We start from the raw sequence: 22283 nt of genomic DNA on the forward strand, positions 1-22283 counted from the left end.
ACCTGGAGGCTATGTGCTCATAGTCATCAAGTAGTTAACTTCCTTTTGGTGGGCCTTTCCACGTCTGTAAAACAACTTAGGACATGTGCACCAGATAGTTATCTGGGTGCTTCAGAGAGGAACTAAGGCAGAGGATATGAGGCAGGGGTGCGCTGTCCCTGGAAGCTTCCATAGGGTCCTGCTTGGTTACATCCAGAACACTAAACGAAGGACCGCCAATGAAGTTGCTCTAGGTTTGGCCCATTGACCCTGTTTTGGCACTGTAACTTTGGGAGGCAAAAGCAAATGTTTGCATGATGGTCTACGAAAAGTCCAGAGCTTTGGTGTGCATCGGCGCTCTGCCTTGCTGTCTCCTGACTTTTCCTTGCTGGCTCTGCAGGGCTGCTCAGCCCCAGGCAGTATGTCCTGTCTGGTTTGGGTGAGACATCTGTGTCCTGCTGCTTCAAGCCTCAAGCCTTGCACCGTGATACAGCCCCGCAACGCTCCCTCCTCGTCTGTGTGAGTCTGCGCTCCGCTCCCCACTCCCTACACAGCACTCCCTACGCCGTGTCTGCTGGCTTCCCTTTGACAGACACTGCTGTGTAGCCTCTTTTTTTTTCCTGAATTTCAATGAAGAGAATTTGTTAGAAAGTTACAGAAGGAAAAATAGCCATGCTCTCTTTGATTAGTTGCAGCTGTGTAGGTAAAAGAGATGCCTAAGGAGAGGCTACAAAATTTACTGCTAGTCATTAGCATGGGAGAGGCCACAGAGACTTGGGCACCCATTGTTTTAAAACCCTGGACCTGGGTTAGCAGAAGGAAAGAAATCTTAAAAATCAGGGCAGAAATAAATGCAAAAGAAACTAAAGAGACCATAGCAAAAATCAACAAAGCTAAAAGCTGGTTTTTTGAAAAAATAAACAAAATTGACAAACCATTAGCAAGACTCATTAAGAAGCAAAGAGAGAAGAACCAAATTAACAAAATTAGAAATGAAAATGGAGAGATCACAACAGACAACACTGAAATACAAAGGATCATAAGAGACTACTACCAGCAGCTCTATGCCAATAAAATGGACAACTTGGATGAAATGGACAAATTCTTAGAAAAGTATAACTTTCCAAAACTGAACCAGGAAGAAATAGAAGATCTTAACAGACCCATCACAAGCAAGGAAATCGAAACTGTAATCAAAAATCTTCCAGCAAACAAAAGCCCAGGACCAGATGGCTTCACAGCTGAATTCTACCAAAAATTTAGAGAAGAGCTAACACCTATCTTACTCAAACTCTTCCAGAAAATTGCAAATGAAGGTAAGCTTCCAAACTCATTCTATGAGGCCACCCTAACCTTATTCCAAACCAGACAAAAGATGCCACAAAAAAGAAAACTACAGGCCAATATCACTGATGAACATAGATGCAAAAATCCTTAACAAAATTCTAGCAAACAGAATCCAACAACATATTAAAAAAATCATACACCATGACCAAGTGGGCTTTATCCCAGGAATGCAAGGATTCTTTAATATCCACAAATCAATCAATGTAATACACCACATTAACAAATTGAAAGATAAAACCATATGATTATCTCAATAGATGCAGAGAAAGCCTTTGACAAAATTCAACACCCATTCATGATTAAAACTCTCCAGAAAGCAGGAATAGAAGGAACATACCTCAACATAATAAAAGCTATATATGACAAACCCACAGCAAGCATCACCCTCAATGGTGAAAAATTGAAAGCATTTCCCCTGAAATCAGGAACAAGACAAGGGTGCCCACTCTCACCACTACTATTCAACATAGTGTTGGAAGTTTTGGCCACAGCAATCAGAGCAGGAAAAGAAGTAAAAGGAATCCAGATAGGAAAAGAAGAAGTGAAACTCTCGCTGTTTGCAGATGACATGATCCTCTACATAGAAAACCCTAAAGACTCTACCAGAAAATTACTAGAGCTAATCAATGAATATAGTAAAGTTGCAGGATATAAAATTAACACACAGAAATCCTTGCATTCCTATACACTAACAATGAGAAAACAGAAAGAGGAAATTAAGGAAAACAATTACATTTCACCATTGCAACAAAAAGAATAAAATACTTAGGAGTATATCACCTAAAGAAAAAAAGACCTATTTACATAGAAAACTATAAATAGATGAAAGAAATCAAAGGATGACACAAACAGATGGAGAACATACCGTGTTCATGGATTGGAAAGATATCAATTATTGTCAAATGGCTATTCTACCCAAAGCAATCTATAGATCAAGCAATCCCTATCAAACTAACCAATGTAATTTTTCACAGAACTAGAACAAATAATTTTCACCCAATCTTTGTATGGAAATACAAAAAAAACCTCGAATAGCCAAAGTAATCTTGAGAAAGAAGAATGGAACTGGAGGAATCAACCTGCCTGACTTCAGACTCTACTACAAAGCCACAGTCATCAAGACAGTATGGTACTGGCACAAAGACAGAAATATAGATCAATGGAACAGGATAGAAAGCCCAGAGATAAATCCACGAACCTATGGACACCTTATCTTTGACAAAGGAGGCAAGGATATACAATGGAAAAAAGACAACCTCTTTAACAAGTGGTGCTGGGAAAACTGGTCAACCACTTGTAAAAGAATGAAACTAGAACACTTTTCTAACACCATACACAAAAATAAACTCAAAATGGATTAAAGATCTAAATGTAAGACCAGAAACTATAAAACTCCTAGAGGAGAACATAGGCAAAACACTCTCCGACATAAATCACAGCAAGATCCTCTATGACCAACCTCCCAGAATATTGGAAATAAAAGCAAAACTAAACAAATGGGACCTAATGAAACTTAAAAGCTTTTGCACTACAAAGAAAACTATAAGTAAGGTGAAAAGACAGCCCTCAGATTGGGAGAAAATAATAGCAAATGAAGAAACAGACAAAGGATTAATCTCAAAAATATACAAGCAACTCCTGCAGCTCAATTCCAGAAAAATAAATGACCAATCAAAAAATGGGCCAAAGAACTAAACAGACATTTCTCCAAAGAAGACATACAGATGGCTAACAAACACATGAAAAGATGCTCAACATCACTCATTATCAGAGAAATGCAATCAAAACCACAATGAGGTACCACTACACGCCAGTCAGGATGGCTGCTATCCAAAAGTCTACAAGCAATAAATGCTGGAGAGGGGGTGGAGAAAAGGGAACCCTCTTACACTGTTGGTGGGAATGCAAACTAGTACAGCCGCTATGGAAAACAGCGTGGAGATTTCTTAAAAAACTGGAAATAGAACTGCCATATGACCCAGCAATCCCACTCCTGGGCATACACACTGAGGAAACTAGATCTGAAAGAGACACGTGCACCCCAATGTTCATCGCAGCACTGTTTATAATAGCCAGGACATGGAAGCAACCTAGATGCCCATCAGCAGATGAATGGAGAAGGAAGCTGTGGTACATATACACCATGGAATATTACTCAGCCGTTAAAAAGAATTCATTTGAATCAGTCCTAATGAGATGGATGAAACTGGAGCCCCTTATACAGAGTGAAGTAAGCAGAAATAAAGAACATTACAGCATACTAACACATATATCTGGAATTTAGAAAGATGGTAACGATAACCCTATATGCAAAACAGAAAAAGAGACACAGAAATACAGAACAGACTTTTGAACTCTGTGGGAGAATGTGAGGGTGGGATATTTCAAAAAGAACAGCATGTATGCTATCTATGGTGAAACAGATCACCAGCCCAGGTGGGATGCATGAGACAAGTGCTTGGGCCTGGTGCACTGGGAAGACCCAGAGGAATCGGGTGGAGAGGGAGGTGGGAGGGGGAATCGGGATGGGGAATACGTGTAAATCTATGGCTGATTCATATCAATGTGTGACAAAACCCACTGAAATGTTGTGAAGTAATTAGCCTCCAACTAATAAAAAATAAAAAATAAAAAATAAAAAAATAAAACCCTGGACCTCCGCTTTTATCTTGGACAGTCAAAGAGGAAACAAATGCCAAAGGGGCATTCTTATCCAAGTTCCCGTATGTAATTAGTATGAAAATAAGACTGAAGAGGGAAAAGGTACAAATTAGTAAGAATGACACTAATATCAAATTTATTTATCAAACATCATTTTTAGATATAATGACCAGTTCCTTTGCAATTCCAATTATGATAATGAATCTTCTGTTTTGGTATAAAGAAGAAGAACCTGTGTCCCTCACCCCACTAAACATACTTGGGTCTTATTTCTTTGCAGACCTATTGGCCTTAGATTACTGAGAGTGGCAGAACCAAATGGGTGACTATCCCAAGGAGTGAAACTAGATTGTTGACAATCATGTGATGCAGTTTTTCAAGCCATAATGAACAGCTTCATCAAGCACGTGGCATGAGTAATCATTCATTGTAACGTTGTATCCACAAGAGAAATGCTGTGTGATGGAAGGAGATTTCAGTCAGATATACATGTACATGTGCAGAGAAGACTTTTCAGCTTTTAAGACTGTGTTAACATTTGCCCTGTTAAATTCCTGTGTTTTGGTGGCATTTAGGATATAAGTATTGACTTTTTAAATTGTCTAGTTCCCAATCCCAACCTTTTGAGGCCTGACCTACTTTATCAAGGTTCCTAAAACACTGAGTATCTTGGGTCCAGTTTACTTTACAAATAGAAGCCCATGTCTCTGTATAATCTTTCCTAATGGGGGAATAAAAGGCAAAGGTCAGAGGTTCTCATTCTGTATTTGGAGATAATTCAGTAGTTGTGTTGTCAGGGGCAACCTGGGCAGAAAGATCAGTGGAGCTGTATCAGCAGGGATATTCCATCAGGGATATGATTTTTCTCCTTTATCTTGTTGCTTCTGGCTGCGTTCTGGGCATCATCACTGCACGTACTGCCTTGCAGAAAGAAGAGTACATTTATATTCATCTGCAATGGCTCTGGAGCCAGCTCTCTTCTTACTCAGCAATATTTTATATTTCAACCCATAGTGATATTCTGTGAGGGTTCTAGCAATTGGCTTCCAGGGAGAGGAGTCTAGGTACTTTGGAATTGACATGCTCCATAGAGAGCACTTCCCACCCCAACTAGCCAACTTCTATTTATCCTACAAAACCCAGCTAGAATATTGCCTCCTCTGGGAAGCCCTTCCTGCATGCCTCACCTGCTGTCATAATGTAAATACTTCTTTCCTGAGCTGCTGGACACTGTGTTTGTTTTGGGTTCTTTTCTTTTCTTCTTCTTTTTTTTTTTTTAGAAGACCCTGTGCATCCCATCAGTAGGTGCTTTTACCTTATTAATGTGAGGGGACTCCCTCTTCCGTAGTCCTACCTCAGAACTAATATCCACTATTAAAGCACTCACACATTACTGTGTTTCAGGTTCCCAAAGCCTATATTGTATTTTTCTTAAGAATAAAAAAAAATTGTCCTAGTCTAGAAAAGACAAACATAATCTTTTGATAGGCGTATCTCATATGATTTACAATATATGTCACTTAAAAAGCCCTGAGTTTTTGATGAGGAGATCTGAGTTCAAATTGAAATTGGGTCCCTTCCTAATTAAGTAATTGTAAGCAAGTCTTTTAACCTTCATTTTTGTGTTTGTTTATTTATTCACGTATTTATCGGGCCTGTGGCAAAGGTCCTGTTAGACACCCTGTGTTGGCTTCCTTAGCTAGAAAATGGGCATAATGTACAAGCTCTACTTTCCTTGCAGTTTGTTAAGAATTGTCTGACAGTGCTTTGTAAATGTAAAGCTCTATTGAGACATTATGACTATTTTAATAGACAAGGACTTGTGTGCAAAGAATAGAATAGAACAAAGAAGCAAATAATTGCTTTTTTGACAGAATTTGTTATAGCCACATCAAAAAAGTGTTATGGGCATATCAGAGAGCACCATCTGGGGTGAATCAGCCTCAGTTCTTTTTTCTTTCTTTCTTGCTACCTACATTTGAAATATAATCCTGAAAATAGGAATCCCACTGGCTTAGCCTGGATGTCCTTCTTATCCTTCTCAGGAAAGCGGGACAGGGACTGACTATCTCACTAGAACTGGATGTGGTGGGTAAGAGGTAAGTCCCCAGAAGGAGGTCAGACCTCCCCTCAAAATAAACAGGCAAGCAAACAGAAGCAGCAAAGGTCTACCACAAAACTCTTACCCATCCTTTTCTCAGCAGATGACTGTCTCATACTCTGGTAAAAGGCCTCCCTCTACTAACTCTGCAGCCTTCTGCACACGTCACCTGTCACAGTGGAAAATTTACCCCCGGATAAACAAACAAAACCACCTCTTTTGTCTCATCCTTCTAAAACTACTCTGCTCCCTCCTCTCCTTCAGAACCACACTGTGTACACAACATGGGAGTTATTCGTACCCACTGTCCCTGCTTCCTCTCCTTCCCATTTGTTCGTCACTCTGGCTTGGCTTCCATCTCAGTCAGTGAGACTGCAGTGGTCCAAGCTGCCGAGGACCTTCATGTTGGCAAATATGTCTCGTAGGTCTTCTTACGTGAAGACGTGAAAAGCAAGATGAGCTTAGATCCCTACCTCACACTGTGCACAAGAGTTAACTTTCAGATATCTTAGAGACTAACACTGAAAGCATGATCCATAAAAGATGGATAAGCTGGACTTTGAAGAATTCAAAACTTTTGTGCTTCAAAAGACAATTTTAAGAAAATAAAAAGACAAGCTACAGACTGTGAGAAAATATTTTCAAGCCACACATTGGCTAAAGGACCTGCTTCTAGTATGTACACTGGGGTAGGAACTTAGCTTTCTTGCTCACTGCTGTATCCTAAGCATCTGTTGCAGTTCATGACATTTGGAAGGGGCTCCATAAGTATTTGTGGGATAAATGAATGACTATAGCATTAATGCAGTTTGGGGAAGAGTTTTTAGGAACCTAATAAAGTTGAAGGAGGAGAGAAAATAATCTTGAACATTTGTGGAATGTCTGTGAAGCACTTGTAACCACTAGGTTTGTTCCTTTTTGGATCTCCATGCCACAGGGAAGGGAACTGAGACACGCAAGGATGATTTGTTTTTTTGCCCAAGATCAAATACGACCAAGTGGGAGAACTAGAGTTCAGACCTTGAGTTTCTAGCTCCACACCTAATGGGCTGTGGTTTCCACTCTAGTTTAGGAAAAGTCTTCACTCCTGAGCCATCTAGACCTGGCACTGTGCCTTCTCTCTTTGTCTTTCTCCACCAGTATGAGATGTGCAGATCTCCAGGCTTTGGGGGTATTTCCCCAGGATTTGCTCCCTGATAATCTGATGGTGAACACACGTGTCTGATGCAGTGAGGAGCTGTCGTGTGAAACCCAGCAGCAGCTTTCACTGTGTTTGTTTTGGATAATATGTCCTCCCAAGACTACCGTTCTCATGTTCTACCTTTCCGTCAAACTGTATTTCAGCAAATATGTTTTGGCTGCCAACTGGGGTCTGACTGGCCTAAGTTCACTTTTACTTTCTCCTGTTTTCCCTGTGACACTTTTTATTCTTGACTGTGCAGGCTCTGAATCTCAAACTGATAGGCAGGTTAGATCCAGACGGGAACCAGACTATGGAAAAGCTTGAGAAAGTCAGGGAATGGCATGCTGCAGACTATATACGTGGCTTTTCCAGATGGCGATGGAGATGGCATGACCTGATGCCAGTTATTAAATGATGTCAGCAAGAAGCCCGTACTGAGGATTGTGTCCTGGGCATTCTCAGAAAATACAGACGTTGACTGAGGCTGAGAGGAAGGCAGTATTGTGACAGTTGAATAAAGAACTGGGTCTCTAGGGGACCTGGACTGTTAGACTCAGCTCTGCTGCTAGTTGCATAGCTGTGGTTCAAATTATTTCATCTTCCTTATCCTCTCTTTCCTAATCTGTCAAGTGAGGAGGTTAGAGCAGATAAACTTCAAGGCTTTTCCCCACTCTTTGACATAAAATTAGATAGCCCAGCCAGAACTAACCAGGACTTCTTGAGGATAGGAATAAACTTTAGTCTCCTGGTGATTTGATTTAATGTTTACCTCCAACTCTCTGCATCAGTCTTCAGACTTCCCAGATAGAAATGTGTCAGCTATACTTTGGCAGTCCACTTAGGGGATAAACAAGTCTGGCGATGAAAAACCATAAGGGTTGTACACTGGAGAAGACAAGGGAAGGATTGAGATCTAAATATGGTGCCTCATCAAATACTGGCCCCCGCTGTGTCATGCTAACTGGCCATAACCACACTGATTCTAAAACATACCTCCCTGACTATATGACGTTTGTAGCTTTGGGCCACAGTTCACTGCCTTTTTTAAAAAAATTTTTTATTCCTAGCTCCTAAACAGCCAGGATCAGCCTGGGAGGAAGGACCAGGCCCCCAAAAGGCAGACAGCCTGTTGGAGTAGAATCGATTCTGGATCTAACTGTGGGCTCTGGCCTGAGTTCTGCCATGGACATGCTGTGAAGGCCTATGCCTCCTTTCTCAGAGCGGGTGCTCTGTGAGTAAGCGCAAGGGCACCGCCATTCTGGCAGGTGGTTTTTGCTGCTGTTCAGTTGCTAAGTCGTGTCTGATTACACCATGCCAGGCTCCTCTGTCCTTCACTGTCTCCCGGAGTTTGCTCACATTCATGTCCATTGAGTCAGTGATGTTCTCTCACCATCTCATCCTCTGCTGCCCCCCTTCTCCTTTAGCCTTCAGTCTTTCCCAGCATCAGGGTCTTTTCCAGTGAGTCAGCTCTTCACAGCAGGTGGCCAGAGTAGTGGGGCTTCAGCTTCAGCATCAGTCCTCCCAGTGAATTTTCAGGACTGATCTCCTTTAGGATTGACTGGTTGGATCTCCTTGCAGTCCTAGGGACTCTCAGGAGTCTTCTCCAACCCCACAGTTCAAAAGCATCAATTCTTTGGTGCTCATCCTTCTTAATGGTCCAACTCTCACATCTGTACGTGACTACTGAAACAACATAATTTTGACTAGATGGACCTTTGTCAGCAAAGTAATGTCTCTGCTTTTTAATATGCTGTCTAGGTTGGTCATAACTTTCCTTCCAAGGAGCAAGTGTCTTTTTATTTCATGACTGCAATCACCATCTGCAGTGATTTTGGAGCCCAAGAAAATAAAGTCTCTCATTGTTTCCGTATCTATTTCCCATGAGGTGATGGGACCAGATGCCATGATCTTAGTTTACTGGATGTTGAGTTTTAAGGCAACTTTTTCACTCTCCTCTTTCACTTTCATCAAGAGGCTCTTTAGTTCTTCTTCACTTTCTGCCATAAGGGTGGTGTCATCTGCATATCTGAGGTTATTGATATTTCTCCCGGCAATCTTGATTCCAGCTTGTGCTGCTTCCAGCCCAGCATTTCTCATGATGTACTCTGCATATAATTTAAATAAGCAGGGTGACAATATACAGCCTTGACATACTCTTTCCTGATTTGGAACCAGTCTGTTGTTCCATGTCCAGTTCTAACTGTTGCTTCCTGACCTGCATACAGATTTCTCAAGAGTCAGGTCAGATGGTCTGGTATTCCCATGTCTTTAAGAATTTTCCACAGTTTATTGTGATCCACACAGTCAAATGCTTTGGCATAGTTAGTAAAGCAGAAATAGATGTTTTTCTGGAACTCTCTTGTTTTTTTGATGATCCAGTGGGTGTTGGCAGTTTGATCTCTGGTTCTCTGTCTTCTCTAAATCCAGCTTGAACATCTGGAAGTTCATGGTTCATGTATTATTGAAGAATGGCTTGGAGAATTTTGAGCATTACTCTGCTAGTGTGTGAGATGAGTGCAATTGTGCGGTAGTTTGAGCATTCTTTGGCATTGCCTTTCTTTGGGCTTGGAATGAAAACTGACCTTTTCCAGTCTTGTGGCTACTGCTGAGTTTTCCAGATTTGCTGGCGTATTGAGTGCAGCACTTTCACAGCATCATCTTTTAGGATTTGAAATAGCTCAACTGGAATTCTATCACCTCCGCTAGCTTTGTTCATTGAGGCTTCATAAGGACCACTTCACTTTGAATTCCAGGATGTCTGACTCTAGGTGACTGATCACACCATCATGCTTATCTGGGTCATGAAGGTATTTTTTTGTATAGTTCTTCTGTGTATTCTTGCCACCTCTTCTTAATATCTTCTGCTTCTGTTAGTTCCATACCATTTCTGTCCTTTATTGTGCCTATCTTGGCATGAAATGTTCCTTTGGAATCTCTAATTTTCTTGAGGAGATCACTAGTCTTTCCCATTCTGCTGTTTTCCTCTATTTCTTTGCATTGATCACTGAGGAAGGCTTTCTTATCTCTCCTTGCTATTCTTTGAAAGTCTGCTTTCAAATGGGTACATCGTTCCTTTTCTCCTTTGCCTTTTGCTTCTCTTCTTTTCACAGCTATATTTTTAAGGCCTCCTCAGGCAACAGTTCTGCCTTTTTTGCATTTCTTTTTCTTGGGGATGGCCTTGATCACTACGTCCTGGAGGCGTTAGCCCAGGCTTAGTCTAATTCTCTGATGGTTATCAGACTGGAGCTGCGGCTGTGGATGTGACTGAAGACTTAGAGATGCTTCCTGAACGTGACTGAAACAAGGAGTCAGAAGCCTGAGGCTAGGTGGCAGCTTTAAGTTCTTTCATTCCGGTGTTCTATCTGATGGTTCAGTCTCCTCTACACACCCTTTGAATCCTTGCTTGACCCCACCTTGTAATGAGGCGCTCCCGGCCTCGCTATGATATTGTAGCTTGCTCCACAGTTCCCTTTCCTCTCTCAAGCTGCTCCTGCTGTCGATTGATGTTCAGACAACAAGAATGTCCACATCACACACACCCCAGAAGATTTCTTGTTTTTAGTTTCCAGAAAGAACCAAGAATAATATGCACAGGATCACTGCATCTTATGTCCCCCCATAAAGAAACCTAGGTTTATTGTGAGCTGGTAGCTGTGAGAGATTACTTTCTCCAAAGGAGATCAGAATAATTGTGCTATAGTTTGGTAGGTATCTTATTTCAGGAGAGATGCCCCATCTCTATCCATGGGTATTTATTTTACGTATTTACAGGTTATACTCGGTGTGTTAAGTAATTACTTTTGAGCATCTGCTACCTGCAGTGTCCTGTGCTAAGGGCCAGGGCAGACAGAGGCTTTGGTGCCTTATTACAGCACGTCAGTCACAGGTTGCTTTGTTACCCACCTGGATTCTTAGACTTTAATGAATAGAAATTAAAGAGAGGCCAGATGAGAAATTCAGGCAGGGTGTTGTTGCGACTCCTGCTGCAACATGGTGGAAGGAAAACAAGTAACAGGTTCGCTTGCTTGCTCCCAGGAGGGGCCAGCTGGTCCCTTCGATGGAGTGAGGGTTGGGGTGGATCCCTGGTTTGGGCTGGAGGAGTGGCTTGGGTGGTCTGCAGCCCCCTGTGATGCTCTGTGCAGGGGGTCATGCACAAGACCCTCCTTTTGCTCCAGGCACCTCAGAAGGGGCAGTTGGGTTTTGGCCTTTTTGTATCTTTTTCATAATCTGTCCCAACTGGCCATGCACGCGTTTATTTTTAATCCATAATCTGTCCCAACTGGCCATGCACGCGTTTATTTTTAATCCGTTATAGCGTCTTTGTATTCTGTTGCTCGAGGAGACGTTTGTCCAGGTGCAAGCTCTGCAGTAAAGGGTCCCAGGTGCCAGCTTGTCTCCGATTCACCAACAGCTATTTGTTGAGAATCTGCTTCGAGGCTGCCTCGGGCTCTTGCCCTTACGGAGTTTGCCATCCGCCGAGGGAGTCAGTGTTTGATGTCGATCACAGCGTATTGAATCATTGTTGACTTTGCCACCTCTTCACGAGGCTCCGCTCTCCTTGAAGAGAGGTTACGTGCTGTGCATTACTAAATTTCCACCACCTGGCACGCTGTAGGCAGAAGGTAAATATTTGTTAAATGAGTCAGTGGCTGGATACACAAAGGGAAAAACACACACTTTGGCATCTGGTGCTTTAAGCTAGGTCTCGACTCAGCAGTTTGCCAGCTAGGTGGCTGGGGATAAGGACAGGCAGTTTTATAAAGTAGGGACCTCTTTTGCAGTGTGGTTGTAAAGATTAAAAGAGGGAATGCACAGAGTGCTTCTTATGCCTGCATGCTAAGTCACTTCAGTCATGTCCAACTCTTTGCAACCCCATGGACTGTAGCCTGCCGGGCTCCTCTGTCCATGTGATTCTCCAGGCAAGAGTACTGGAGGGGGTTGCCATTTCCTTTTATGTCCCTTTTTAATTTGACTTCTCCTGCCGAGTTATTGGGAATGGGGCTTCTATTAAAACAACTCTTAAAAATCGGAGGGAAGGAGAATACTCTTTATTGAGTACTCTTGATGCATCAGGCACGGTGCTCAGCCCTGTATCTGTCGTATCACTTAATTCTCATTACCTCCCTATGAGTGTTAGTTGCTCAGTCGTGTCGATTCTTTGTGACCCCATGGACTGTAGCCTGCCAGACTCCTCTGACCATAGGATTCTCCAGGCAAGAACATTGGAGTGGGTTTCCATTCCCTTCTCCATCCCTATGAGTAAAGGACCTCTGTTTTCCCCACTGGCGAAGCTGGAGGCCGGAGCATTGACGTAGCTTTCCAGAGCCTGGCTGACTCTAAGACCCAAGCAGGTAGATGGCGTCTGCAGAGCTGAAGGGAGCAAGGCAGGTGGGCTTACTCGGGGTAGGGCAGCCACGTTGGGAGAAACTGAAGTCAGGTGGAGGTGGAACGGGAGCAGAGTCTTCAAATCATCGGCCATTTTCAATTAGGAATCATGAGAGCCCATCATTTTAGTGGGAGGAGCAAGTGACGCGAGGCTTTTAGGGCTCAGTTTGACTCCCAGCTTCATCCTCTCCTAGCTGTGAGCTTTGCACCAGTTACGTAGCCTCTGAACTGTAGTTCCTTCCCCAGAAATAGAGACGCCCGTACCTACCTCCCTCACAACCACGTGTGTCTGTGAGTAGTGAACACAGTAGTTGCCACATTCTAGATTAAATGATAATTCCTATGACTATTATTAGGTTTTTCATTATTCCTTCGGGGGCTTCTTCCCCTCCCCCACCTCTGTTCTGGGGGTCTCTGGGATTCCTTCTGTGTCTATTTCATCCTCTCTTTCCTGCAGCACAGTCTGTTGCTTTCTGTAGCTGGTATAATTGAAAAGACGAAATCTTTGTTTTAATCCACATACACTACTGCTTCCCATACTGCAGTTCTGGCAAATTTACAATCACTGTCCATCATGTCAAGATTTTGCTTACATGGCTGAGCAACGTAGCCTTGGTTTTGGTTGAGAGGAGGGAGCATTTGTTTTTTTTTGTTTGTTTGTTGTTGTTGTTAAATCCGTGTTAAATATGATTATAGGAATTGATCTCATCCAGGTCAGTATAAAATCAGCTGAAACAAATCAGCTCTCCCTGCAGGTATATCTCCCTCTAGAGCTCTGTTCAGAGTCTTATGAGTAAATGGAATTTAGGTATCTTGACTTTGATTTTCTCTGAATTATAGAAATATTTCAGGTGAGTCGCATAGTAACTGAAGTACCTCATATTTTGGCTTTCTCTCTTCCCACCTACCCCGTGTCTTTAATCTATAAACATGCTGAAAAACATGTTGTCATTTAAAGGTATCCCACAAGAAGTTGTATTTAGTATCAACAGTCACCTGTTATATGTCAGGGGGTGAGCTGAGATGTTCCAGGGTCAGGACTAGGGTAGGCCCGGATGCCAGGGACAGTCAGGGCCTGCAAAGTTGGACCCCTCTCTAGGGTGAGTTTTTGTGTCCGCTGCTCTTTCTGTAGGGACAGAACCGATTCGGGCTTTACCCAGTCTAGTGGATGGGATATCACCACCACCATCAGGTGTCAGGAGTAGCGCTTACTTCCTGGTGGGCAGAAGCCTGTGACTCAGGCCACCGGTCTTTTTACTCATAGCTGGACCCAGAGGTAAGAGAGGACACCAGCTTAGTGGTTGGAGGTTTAGGGGGAGCAAGCACGCTCATTAGGGAAACCAAGGCAGTGATGGACTACGTCTGGTGGTGTTGGGGAAGGCTGTGACTGAAGGGGTCCACCACCGCTGCAGGCCTGCTGGTTGCTTGTGTGAGACCCAAGCACAGTGGCCGGGATGGACACGCGTTCTCCCTTCCCTGCTAGAGCAGACCCGGATGGGGCCGGGTGGTGATCTCCTATGAAGCAGCTCCAGGGACTCGGGCTGGGTGGAGGTGGAGGCCTAGAGTTGACCATTCCTCACTCCTGTCCTTCCCTTTGGCCAGGGTGGTTTGCTGTTTTTAAACCATAACTTCATTAATTTTTGAGTAAATAAGCACCTGAGATAGCTAGTATTATGAAAGGACTCCCCCCCCCTTTTTTTTTTTTTAAAGTGGTGAAATCTGCTCTTCTGGACTCGAAGAGGAGGAGGTTAGCCTTGCTGAGATAGTTTTGCTATGGTAGGGCAGTGAGCGACTCTGCATTAGAATCACCTGTCAGGGTCATTAAATCTTATTGCTGGGCCTCATCCCCAGAACTTCATAGTTGGTGTGTGGGGGTGGGTTGAGAATTTACATTTCCAGCAAGTTCCCAGGGCCTGCGGCCATGGCTACCCCAGAGGACATACCCTGGGAACCACTATCATGGAGTAACCCGTGTGTTCCGCATGCTGCAAATGTAAATGATGGCTATTTGGTTAACTCCACCACAGCTGTGACTATCTCCTATTGATATCCTTCTGTCTTCCTTCCACAGGCATTTTGACGTTGGACTACATGATTTCTTGGTTAGGTAAGCCAATAATTTTTATTTTAGATATCATTGGCATAGCCTGTCTATTATGGAATACTGAGATGAAAATAAAATCCTTGTTAAATATCTTGATGAATAATGGCAACTGTATAGTTGTTACGAAAACACTGCCAGCACTGTTTTTTTCTGTGTGTGTGCCTCCCAGAGTCACACAAGAACAGCCAGCCTCTTTAAACAATCAAAGGAATTTATTTTTAAAGGGGTTTATATCTGAAATGGTAGTTACCTAACTATTGGGCTGCTACAAAGACAAATAGACAAGTGAAGCGAGCCATCCTGCATTCATACACTAAACAACCATCTTGACCAGTCCTCCCTGCACTGAATTTAAGCTTTTTAAACAGAATATACTGGTGGTTTTGGGCTTCCCAGGTGGCTCAGTGGTAAAGAATTCACCCACCAATGCAGGAGATGTGGATTCTATCCCTGGGTCAGGAAGATCTCCTGGAGGAGGAAAATGGTAACCCACTTTAGTATTTGTGCTTGGAGAATTCCATGGACAGAGGAGCCTGGCGGGCCACAGTCCATGGGGTTGCCAAAGAGTAGGATATGACTAAACAGCAACTGGTTCTTCTACAGTCATTAAGACACCAACTTTGTTCATAATTCAAGGAGATTACAGATAGCAGTTTATATCCTAGTATATTGGTGATTTGTTAACCGAGTTGGCTTACAGGGTGTATTAATTCCAAATAGTTATTAAACAGAGGTTAAGTGGAAACATACTAGAATATTAACAGAGTTGCTAAGAATATGCATCATATATTTCCTGCTATAAATTTTGTTGTACTTGCTAGATTTTCATTATACTGAGCATGTATTTATTATTCTAATAATGCTGGGAAATGATCATTAAAAGTACCTATCAAAAATATACGTGGAAAGCAATAATGGTTGCGGAAGGACTATAAGTTGAAGATTACAAGGAAACCAGAAATCATGTAGAGTGCTTTGCTTTCTGTAACTATGTGACTCTAAATGCTAATTAATTCTAAGAGTCCACTAATAAAGTCTTGTAAATCACATGTGATTATTTCTGGGTAGATGTCACGATGTCTGCGGGTAGATGTCTGCGAGGCACGGCCATCTCCTTGTGGGTAAGATGCTGTCTGAGGGGAAGTAACATCTTTGGCATCACCTGGATCCTAAAACAGCAGCACTTCCTCTGTGCTAGATTGCATATGGTGGTGTCCCAACAGAGGCCATGCCTACCTTGTCCTTTCCCTCGGTCGTTATCCAAGGCTGTGCAGTGAAATTCCCTTGGCCTGAGGATTACATATTATCCTGGCTTTCTCCAGGATCTCACACAGGGAAGGTTGTGTGTAAACTCTTACCCATGATACATCAAGGGTAAATGTATTTTAGCAGAAGGGATAAAGGGTCAGTGGTCACAGGAAAGGCAGGCATGAGAATTCTGTATCTAAACCCATCAGAAAAGCTGTCTGAATGAACTTCAGGGGGTAGTTTGGATTTTTTGAGTCAGTGTCTTTGGTACTTTGTGTTACTCCCATACTACCGTTCACATGAGTGCTGTGGTGTCTCCAAGTTTGCACTCGGTGACTTTCTTGAGGGCTGGGAACACACCTTAATCCCGTTTTCATAATTCAGTTATATAGAGAACCAAGCCTTCAACAGAAATTTGTGTAGGGGTGACTGAAGGAGTAAATGCATGAAATGAGGCATAAAGGACATGGAGGGGTGAGGATTAAGGAGAATCGGTTTATTTAACAAATAATTATTAAGCCTACCATCTGCCACTTGGTTATTTCTGGGAATACCACGGTGAGGAAGAGAGACGTTTGATTTAAAGCTTTTCCTCAGCTCATTGCTTGCCAGGCTTGTGGTTTGAGCAACCTGAAGTGAGGAGGAGGGGTGGTCCGCTTCTGGGACCCCTTCTCTCTGTCCTTTTTCTAGGTGCCAACCTTGTCTTCTGTGGTAGGGGAGGAGGCAGAGGGAGTGGTTAAGTGACTCTAATGTAATTGGTGTTGGGATCCCCTGACTTTGGCAGAAGACCCTTTTGTGTGAGTGCTATAGTAAGATGCTCAATGAGTCACCTTAATCCGTTCTGTGAACCAAGCAGAACTGGGGCTTCTTTGCACCCTGCCGTCTTCCTGAAGTTTTCCTTTCCTTTACTCTGGTCGGGGCAGAACAAACCAACACGCCAGTGGTTATCCGTTTGGGGAGTAAGTCAGTCTCTCCTTCTGGCAGGCATGCCCAGCCTCTGGATGAAGTCTCTTCATCGCCTCAGCCACCTCCCAGCACACGTCAGCCCTCCCCACTAAGCCAAGAGCCTAAGGACTCTCAATCTCTTCCTGTCTTGCTGTGTCTCACTGTTGGCTGAACCCAGGGTGGCTAGGCTTCAGCCAGGAAGCTGGAAGAGAATCGTAAGAACTGCAAACATGTTTGTCCTCTAATGGTGGGTACGGCAGCAAAAGGGCCTTCTCAGGTGGAGCTTATACACGTTTACAGAGCAAAAGGGGCCCGTGGCTGAGCGGGTACAGTGTGAGGCACATGCGCGGTGCTCTAAGTGATCTCAGTCGTCACATGGCCCTGTATTTACAAAACATGGAGCGAGAGGCCGTGGGGTGAGACAGCCTGACCACCGCCGTCTTGGCTCGTTTGCTGTTTCCCTGCACTTCCTCTGCCCTCCCCCCAGCTTGGGGATGGGATCGGGCAGGGTGGGGGTGGGGGAGCTGGTTGAGGGGAGTAGTCAGTTCTCCATCTCCTAGGAATTCCAGGATGCTATGTGTGTGTGGGGGGTGTTACCCCTTTATTTGCAGCTGTCTTTAGAAAGTGGATCCTTTCTACTCCCATGTTGCAGGTGGTGGGGGTGGGGTGCAGAACGCAGGCCTGGTGGGGACTTAGCCTTGGGCCCTTTAGTGAAAGCTATTTCATCAGCACATCAGCGTGGAAGAGATGAAAGAGATGGAAGCAGGAGGTGAGGGAATGGCAGCCACAATTCTTTTTAAAGGTTAAGCTGTGATGGGGAGGACAGAAAGACCAGGCAGCTGGTGGAGAGTGTGGTTTGCAGGGGGATTTTGTCTTTCCTTTTTAATTGGAGGAACATTTAGCCAGCAGAAGGTCTTAAGTGCCATTTAGACTTAAGAAAGTGAGAAAGTGGTTTCAGTTGGGTGGAGAGAAGCAGCACATAATTGCCAGGGCAATGAGGAAGGGAAGCCCTGAACAGTGACTTAGTGACCTCAAGGGGCCTTGGCATATCAATGGAGAGATTGGTGTATCAATAGAGAGATCCTTAGAGGATTAGAAGAATGAAGCGGGGTGGGGTGGTTAATACTCAAGGGATCCTTCTCAGTCTGTGATGACCAAGAGAAGAAAATATATTTCCATTTGTAAAAAGAGGACATGTTGGAGAAATTGGCATAGACTTTTTTTTTTTTTTTTTTTCAATCAACTGCAATTATTGACTCCAACTAACTCTTAACATGTACTCTGGGTTGTCAGGCTCTATTGAATGCTTAGTGTTTGGCAGGAAAGAAACTGCAGCATGCCTGAAATTAATCAGCTTCATCTTTTACATTGATGGAAGCAATGTCAGCGTCTCTGGAATGACATCAATTTCCACAAAGCCAAGAGCCCTATCTGTGATCTCAACCTAGGCAACTGCAGGGAGGGACATGTCTCCTTTTAAGTTGTTGGTGTGTTTCACTGGGTTGTGGGGCAGGAAGGAGCTGTCACAGTTAATGAAATGTGAGCATTTCTGGTGTTGGCGTTTTATGATGACTGTGGGAAAATTCTGTGCACTCAATCCTTCTGCATCTTATAGAAACCAAAGAGAAGACTTCCTGGAAACAGTAGTCACAAATCACTGAAGAATATTCTCAGAAGAGCATTAGCTAGAGTTCTTAATGTGATGCTACCAAAGAAAAAGGAAAAAAGTGGCCAATCTAGGAAGAGAAACACAGGAGAAAGCTGCTGTTTGATTTTAAATAGGTAACAGGATAACTTGTTTAAGTTTAGCTTAGTTAAATTTTGGCAAGAAAGTAGAACTGATTAGTGATGTTTGGTTTGATTCTTGCTGTTTCATTTTACCCATAATTGTAGCCAGCCCCACCCCTTTTACGAAAGTTATACTGTAACTGCTTTGTATCTACCCACCTGCCCCCTTCTAAGTTCCTCAGATCAGGAAACCATTTTAAGTGATACAAGATGCTCTCATGACTTTTAAAGGAAAATCTCAAAACATCCTTCTTACATATTGTCTGAAAGATGAAATTTGTCAGGGGTTTTGTTTTTTAAACAATTACTGCTATGATTGTGCATGTAAAAAGCAGAACAATGTTCACCCGTGTTTTCTTCTTGCTTTTTTATTATTTATATTTAGCTGTTTAATCCATTTTAATACATATTTCAAATAAGAGTCTAACTTAAATATTGGGACTTCCCTGATGATCCAGTGGTTAAGATTTGGTGCTTTCACTGCTGTGGGCCCAGGTTCAATCCCTGGTTGGGGAACTAAGATCCCACAAGCTGTGAGATACTGGCAAAACAAACAAACAAAAAATGCAAAATATGTTTTCTTTACTATCATTTTCCATTTTTGTTCTAAAGTGCATGTGTGAGCACCTCAGGACCACTTTTTGTCCTTAGAATTTTTTTTTTTCACTAAGTATTTTTATTGGAGTATAGTTCTTTACAATGTTGTGTTAATTTCTTGTGCTTAGGAGACTGTTCTGATATCCTGTCAGGACCAGCAGAAATGCCAAGTGTGGTGGAGATGCCATGGGTACATTTTAGGCAAATAGAAAAAGGCAGTGGGCCTCAGGCATGGCCCTGAAGCTACTTGAGAAGCTCTCTGGAGCTGATCCAGTCATTGGAAGATAAATTCCTTTACATAAGCAAACAGATTCTGAGTAGAGATCTTTCAATGTAGTGCAGATTCAATCTTGTACAAGTGCTAATGTTTCTATGAAACAGCTTTGCTGTGCGCTTTTGAAATGGGATTTTTGTTCTGGTGAGAGAGAAGGTAGAATGGGCCAGCTGCTCACTTCTGTAGTGTCCTTTGTTCTCCTGGAGATTGATCCTGGGACCCCACCATGGTTGGGACTATCTTTTGAATTGTCAGAGGGCAGCACACTTCAATGACGTGTCAGTGAATGGTTCACCGAATTCTGAAATGAGCAAAACTGGTTTTGGTTTTCTCTTGGTGACAACCTGTACCTGACCCAGTCACGAAACCAGCCCCACAGCGGAACAGAAATGTTGTTTGGGCTGAAAGCATTGGTGTTTTGAGCTTCCTGAATCATAGGGTGGTCTGTAACCTCCTTTATCTTGAGCACCCTGAAGTCCACCGCCACGTTTGCTGTAGTTTAACAGTAGCAGTCATGGGGTTGATAAAGAAGTCTGCTCACCGTTATTTGAAATTGTGTTTTGGATCATGTCATGCCCGCCCTGCATCTTTAAGAAGCCTAGTAGTCAAATGACTAATCAGTTCAGTTCAGTTGCTCAGTCGTGTCCAACTCTTTGCGACCCCATGAACTGCAGCACACTAGGCTTCCCTGTCCATCACCAACTCCCAGAGCTTGCTCAAACCCATGTCCATCTAGTTGGTGATGCCATCCAACCATCTCATCCTCTGTCGTCCCCTTCTCCTCCCGCCTTCAGTCTTTCCCAGCATCAGGGTCTTTCCCAGTGAGTCAGTTCTTCGCATCAGGTGGCCAAAGTATTGGAGCTTCAGCTTCAGCATCAGTCCTTCCAGTGAACACGCAGGACTGCTCTCCTTTAGGATGGACTGGGTGGATCTCCCTGCAGTCCTAGGGACTCTCAAGAGCCCGGTTGAGTCTGAGCTCTCACCATCTCTCATGTCACATTTTCCTTTCTGCTTCTGGAGAAGGGATATTCACCTTTGTCTGTAGTTTGGGCTTCTTACCTCACAGCATTGTAGTGGGGTTTATAATATACGCCACACAGCTAACTCCATGCCTGGAAACAGTGAGGACTTAGTAGGGGTTAGTTTGTCCTTGCCCCGCCCCCACTTCCCCTCTGGAATCAGGGTAACAGGTTTGAGTCCTGGCCCCCCCTCCTACCTTGGGGTCACTCACTAACCCCTTCTGAGTTCTTGACGACTTCTCTGACGCTGCCTCTCTACTCAGGAGTAGTCAGTGATTCTCTTTTCCTGGGTCAGAACCAGACTAATCCACCCTGTCAGGGCCCACAGCAATAGGTCTTCAGGTTCTTTTGTTCCCATGGCCTCTCCTCCAGGGGATCTTCCAAGCCTAGGGATCGAACCCAGGTCTCCCGCAATGCAGGCGGATGCTTTTACCATCTGAGCCACCGGGGAAGCCCTTTCCCATCTCATCTCACCTTTAATCTTTTGTGTCACTGCCAAATGGCTCCTCATGCTATTTTCCGTCTTTCTCCCCACTTCCTGGCTTCTCTTCTTGGCTCGTGTGTTCCCTGTGTGTGAAGTGCCCACCTGGCCCCCATATTCTAGTCTGTTCCTTTCCTGTCCATCTCAAATGCTGCTTTCTCCCTTCTCAGCATGTGTCTCCATTTGGGGCCTATTGTCTTTTTTTTTTTTTTTTTAACATGTTACACATCAGTTATCTCAGTTTTAAAATAATGCAGTGCCTGTTCCCATTTAAAAAGGAGTAAAGCTGTGGACTAGGAAAGTTCATTTGCTTGGTGACAGAGCTGAAACCAGTATCCCTTGTCTGTAACCCAAGGACTCAGAGCATAGGGAAGGGGCTGAGTGTTTGGCACCATGAATTAAAAAAAACAAAGTTTGAATGAATACATTTTAGTTTTCAAAAATGGAACAGAACTTGGTAACCATCTCCTTTTCATTTAATCCATTTATTTATGCAACCAGTTAAGTGGTCTAAGCACTATTTCAGGAACTGGGGGGAAAGCAGTGATGGGCTAGACAAGGTCTCTGCCCTGCCTTGCCTGCGCTGCAGTGGGTGAAGCCAGAGAGTAAATGAGCACAGCATGGCCCATGATGCGATGGAAGGGCGAGGCGAGGAACCCCGTTCGATGGCGTGGGCAGGAAGGGCCTCTTGGAGGCAGTAGGTGACACCCAGTGAGCGGCGGGTGAACTGGAGGAGGCAGTGGGGGAGATCTGAGGCTGGGCTGCTTCAGGCACCAGGGCCCTGAGACCAGAAGGAGCCCACTGAGGAATGGAAGGAGCGGGAAGCTCGTGGGGCCGGAGGGTGTGGAGCAAGGAGCCAGGAGTCCAAGATGAGTCTGGAGGAAGAGGTGACAGCCGGGCTGTGAAGAAGAATGGGTTCTCTTTTCGATGCAGTTGGTGCCAGGGGAGGGTTTTAAGTAGGGGAGTAACAGGATGGATCTGTGACAGGCTGAGCTAGGAATTAAGTGACATTAGCGGTTACCATGCTGCTGCTCTGCAAGCTGGAGCTTGGTGACCCAGAGAAGTCTCTTTGACAACCAGCTTCTGTGAAAGCCACTCTGTGCTGTTTAACAGTAGCCCCAAACGATCCTTTCATTTCTTTCTGCTTTTGTTGGCTTGGTGTATTGTACAA

At 43.8% G+C, this 22283-nt stretch overlaps 1 protein-coding gene and 1 non-coding gene across 11 annotated transcripts in view; both read left to right on the forward strand.

The window, feature by feature from the left end:
* HHAT (hedgehog acyltransferase) overlaps nucleotides 1-22283 on the forward strand; it is a 353352-nt gene that overhangs the window by 165283 nt on the left and 165786 nt on the right. For all 10 annotated transcript variants that reach the window (XM_043485093.1, XM_043485098.1, XM_043485097.1 and 7 more), the window contains one exon: nucleotides 14728-14763. In XM_043485093.1, coding sequence (XP_043341028.1) covers nucleotides 14728-14763 — 36 coding nt within the window. The remainder of the gene's footprint in view (nucleotides 1-14727; nucleotides 14764-22283) is intronic.
* Nucleotides 19185-19257, forward strand: TRNAE-UUC. The gene has a single exon. It is a non-coding gene; the product is annotated as a tRNA-Glu (tRNA).

Source organism: Cervus canadensis, chromosome 13 (genome assembly GCF_019320065.1).
Source record: "Cervus canadensis isolate Bull #8, Minnesota chromosome 13, ASM1932006v1, whole genome shotgun sequence".
Lineage (NCBI taxonomy): Eukaryota > Metazoa > Chordata > Mammalia > Artiodactyla > Cervidae > Cervus > Cervus canadensis.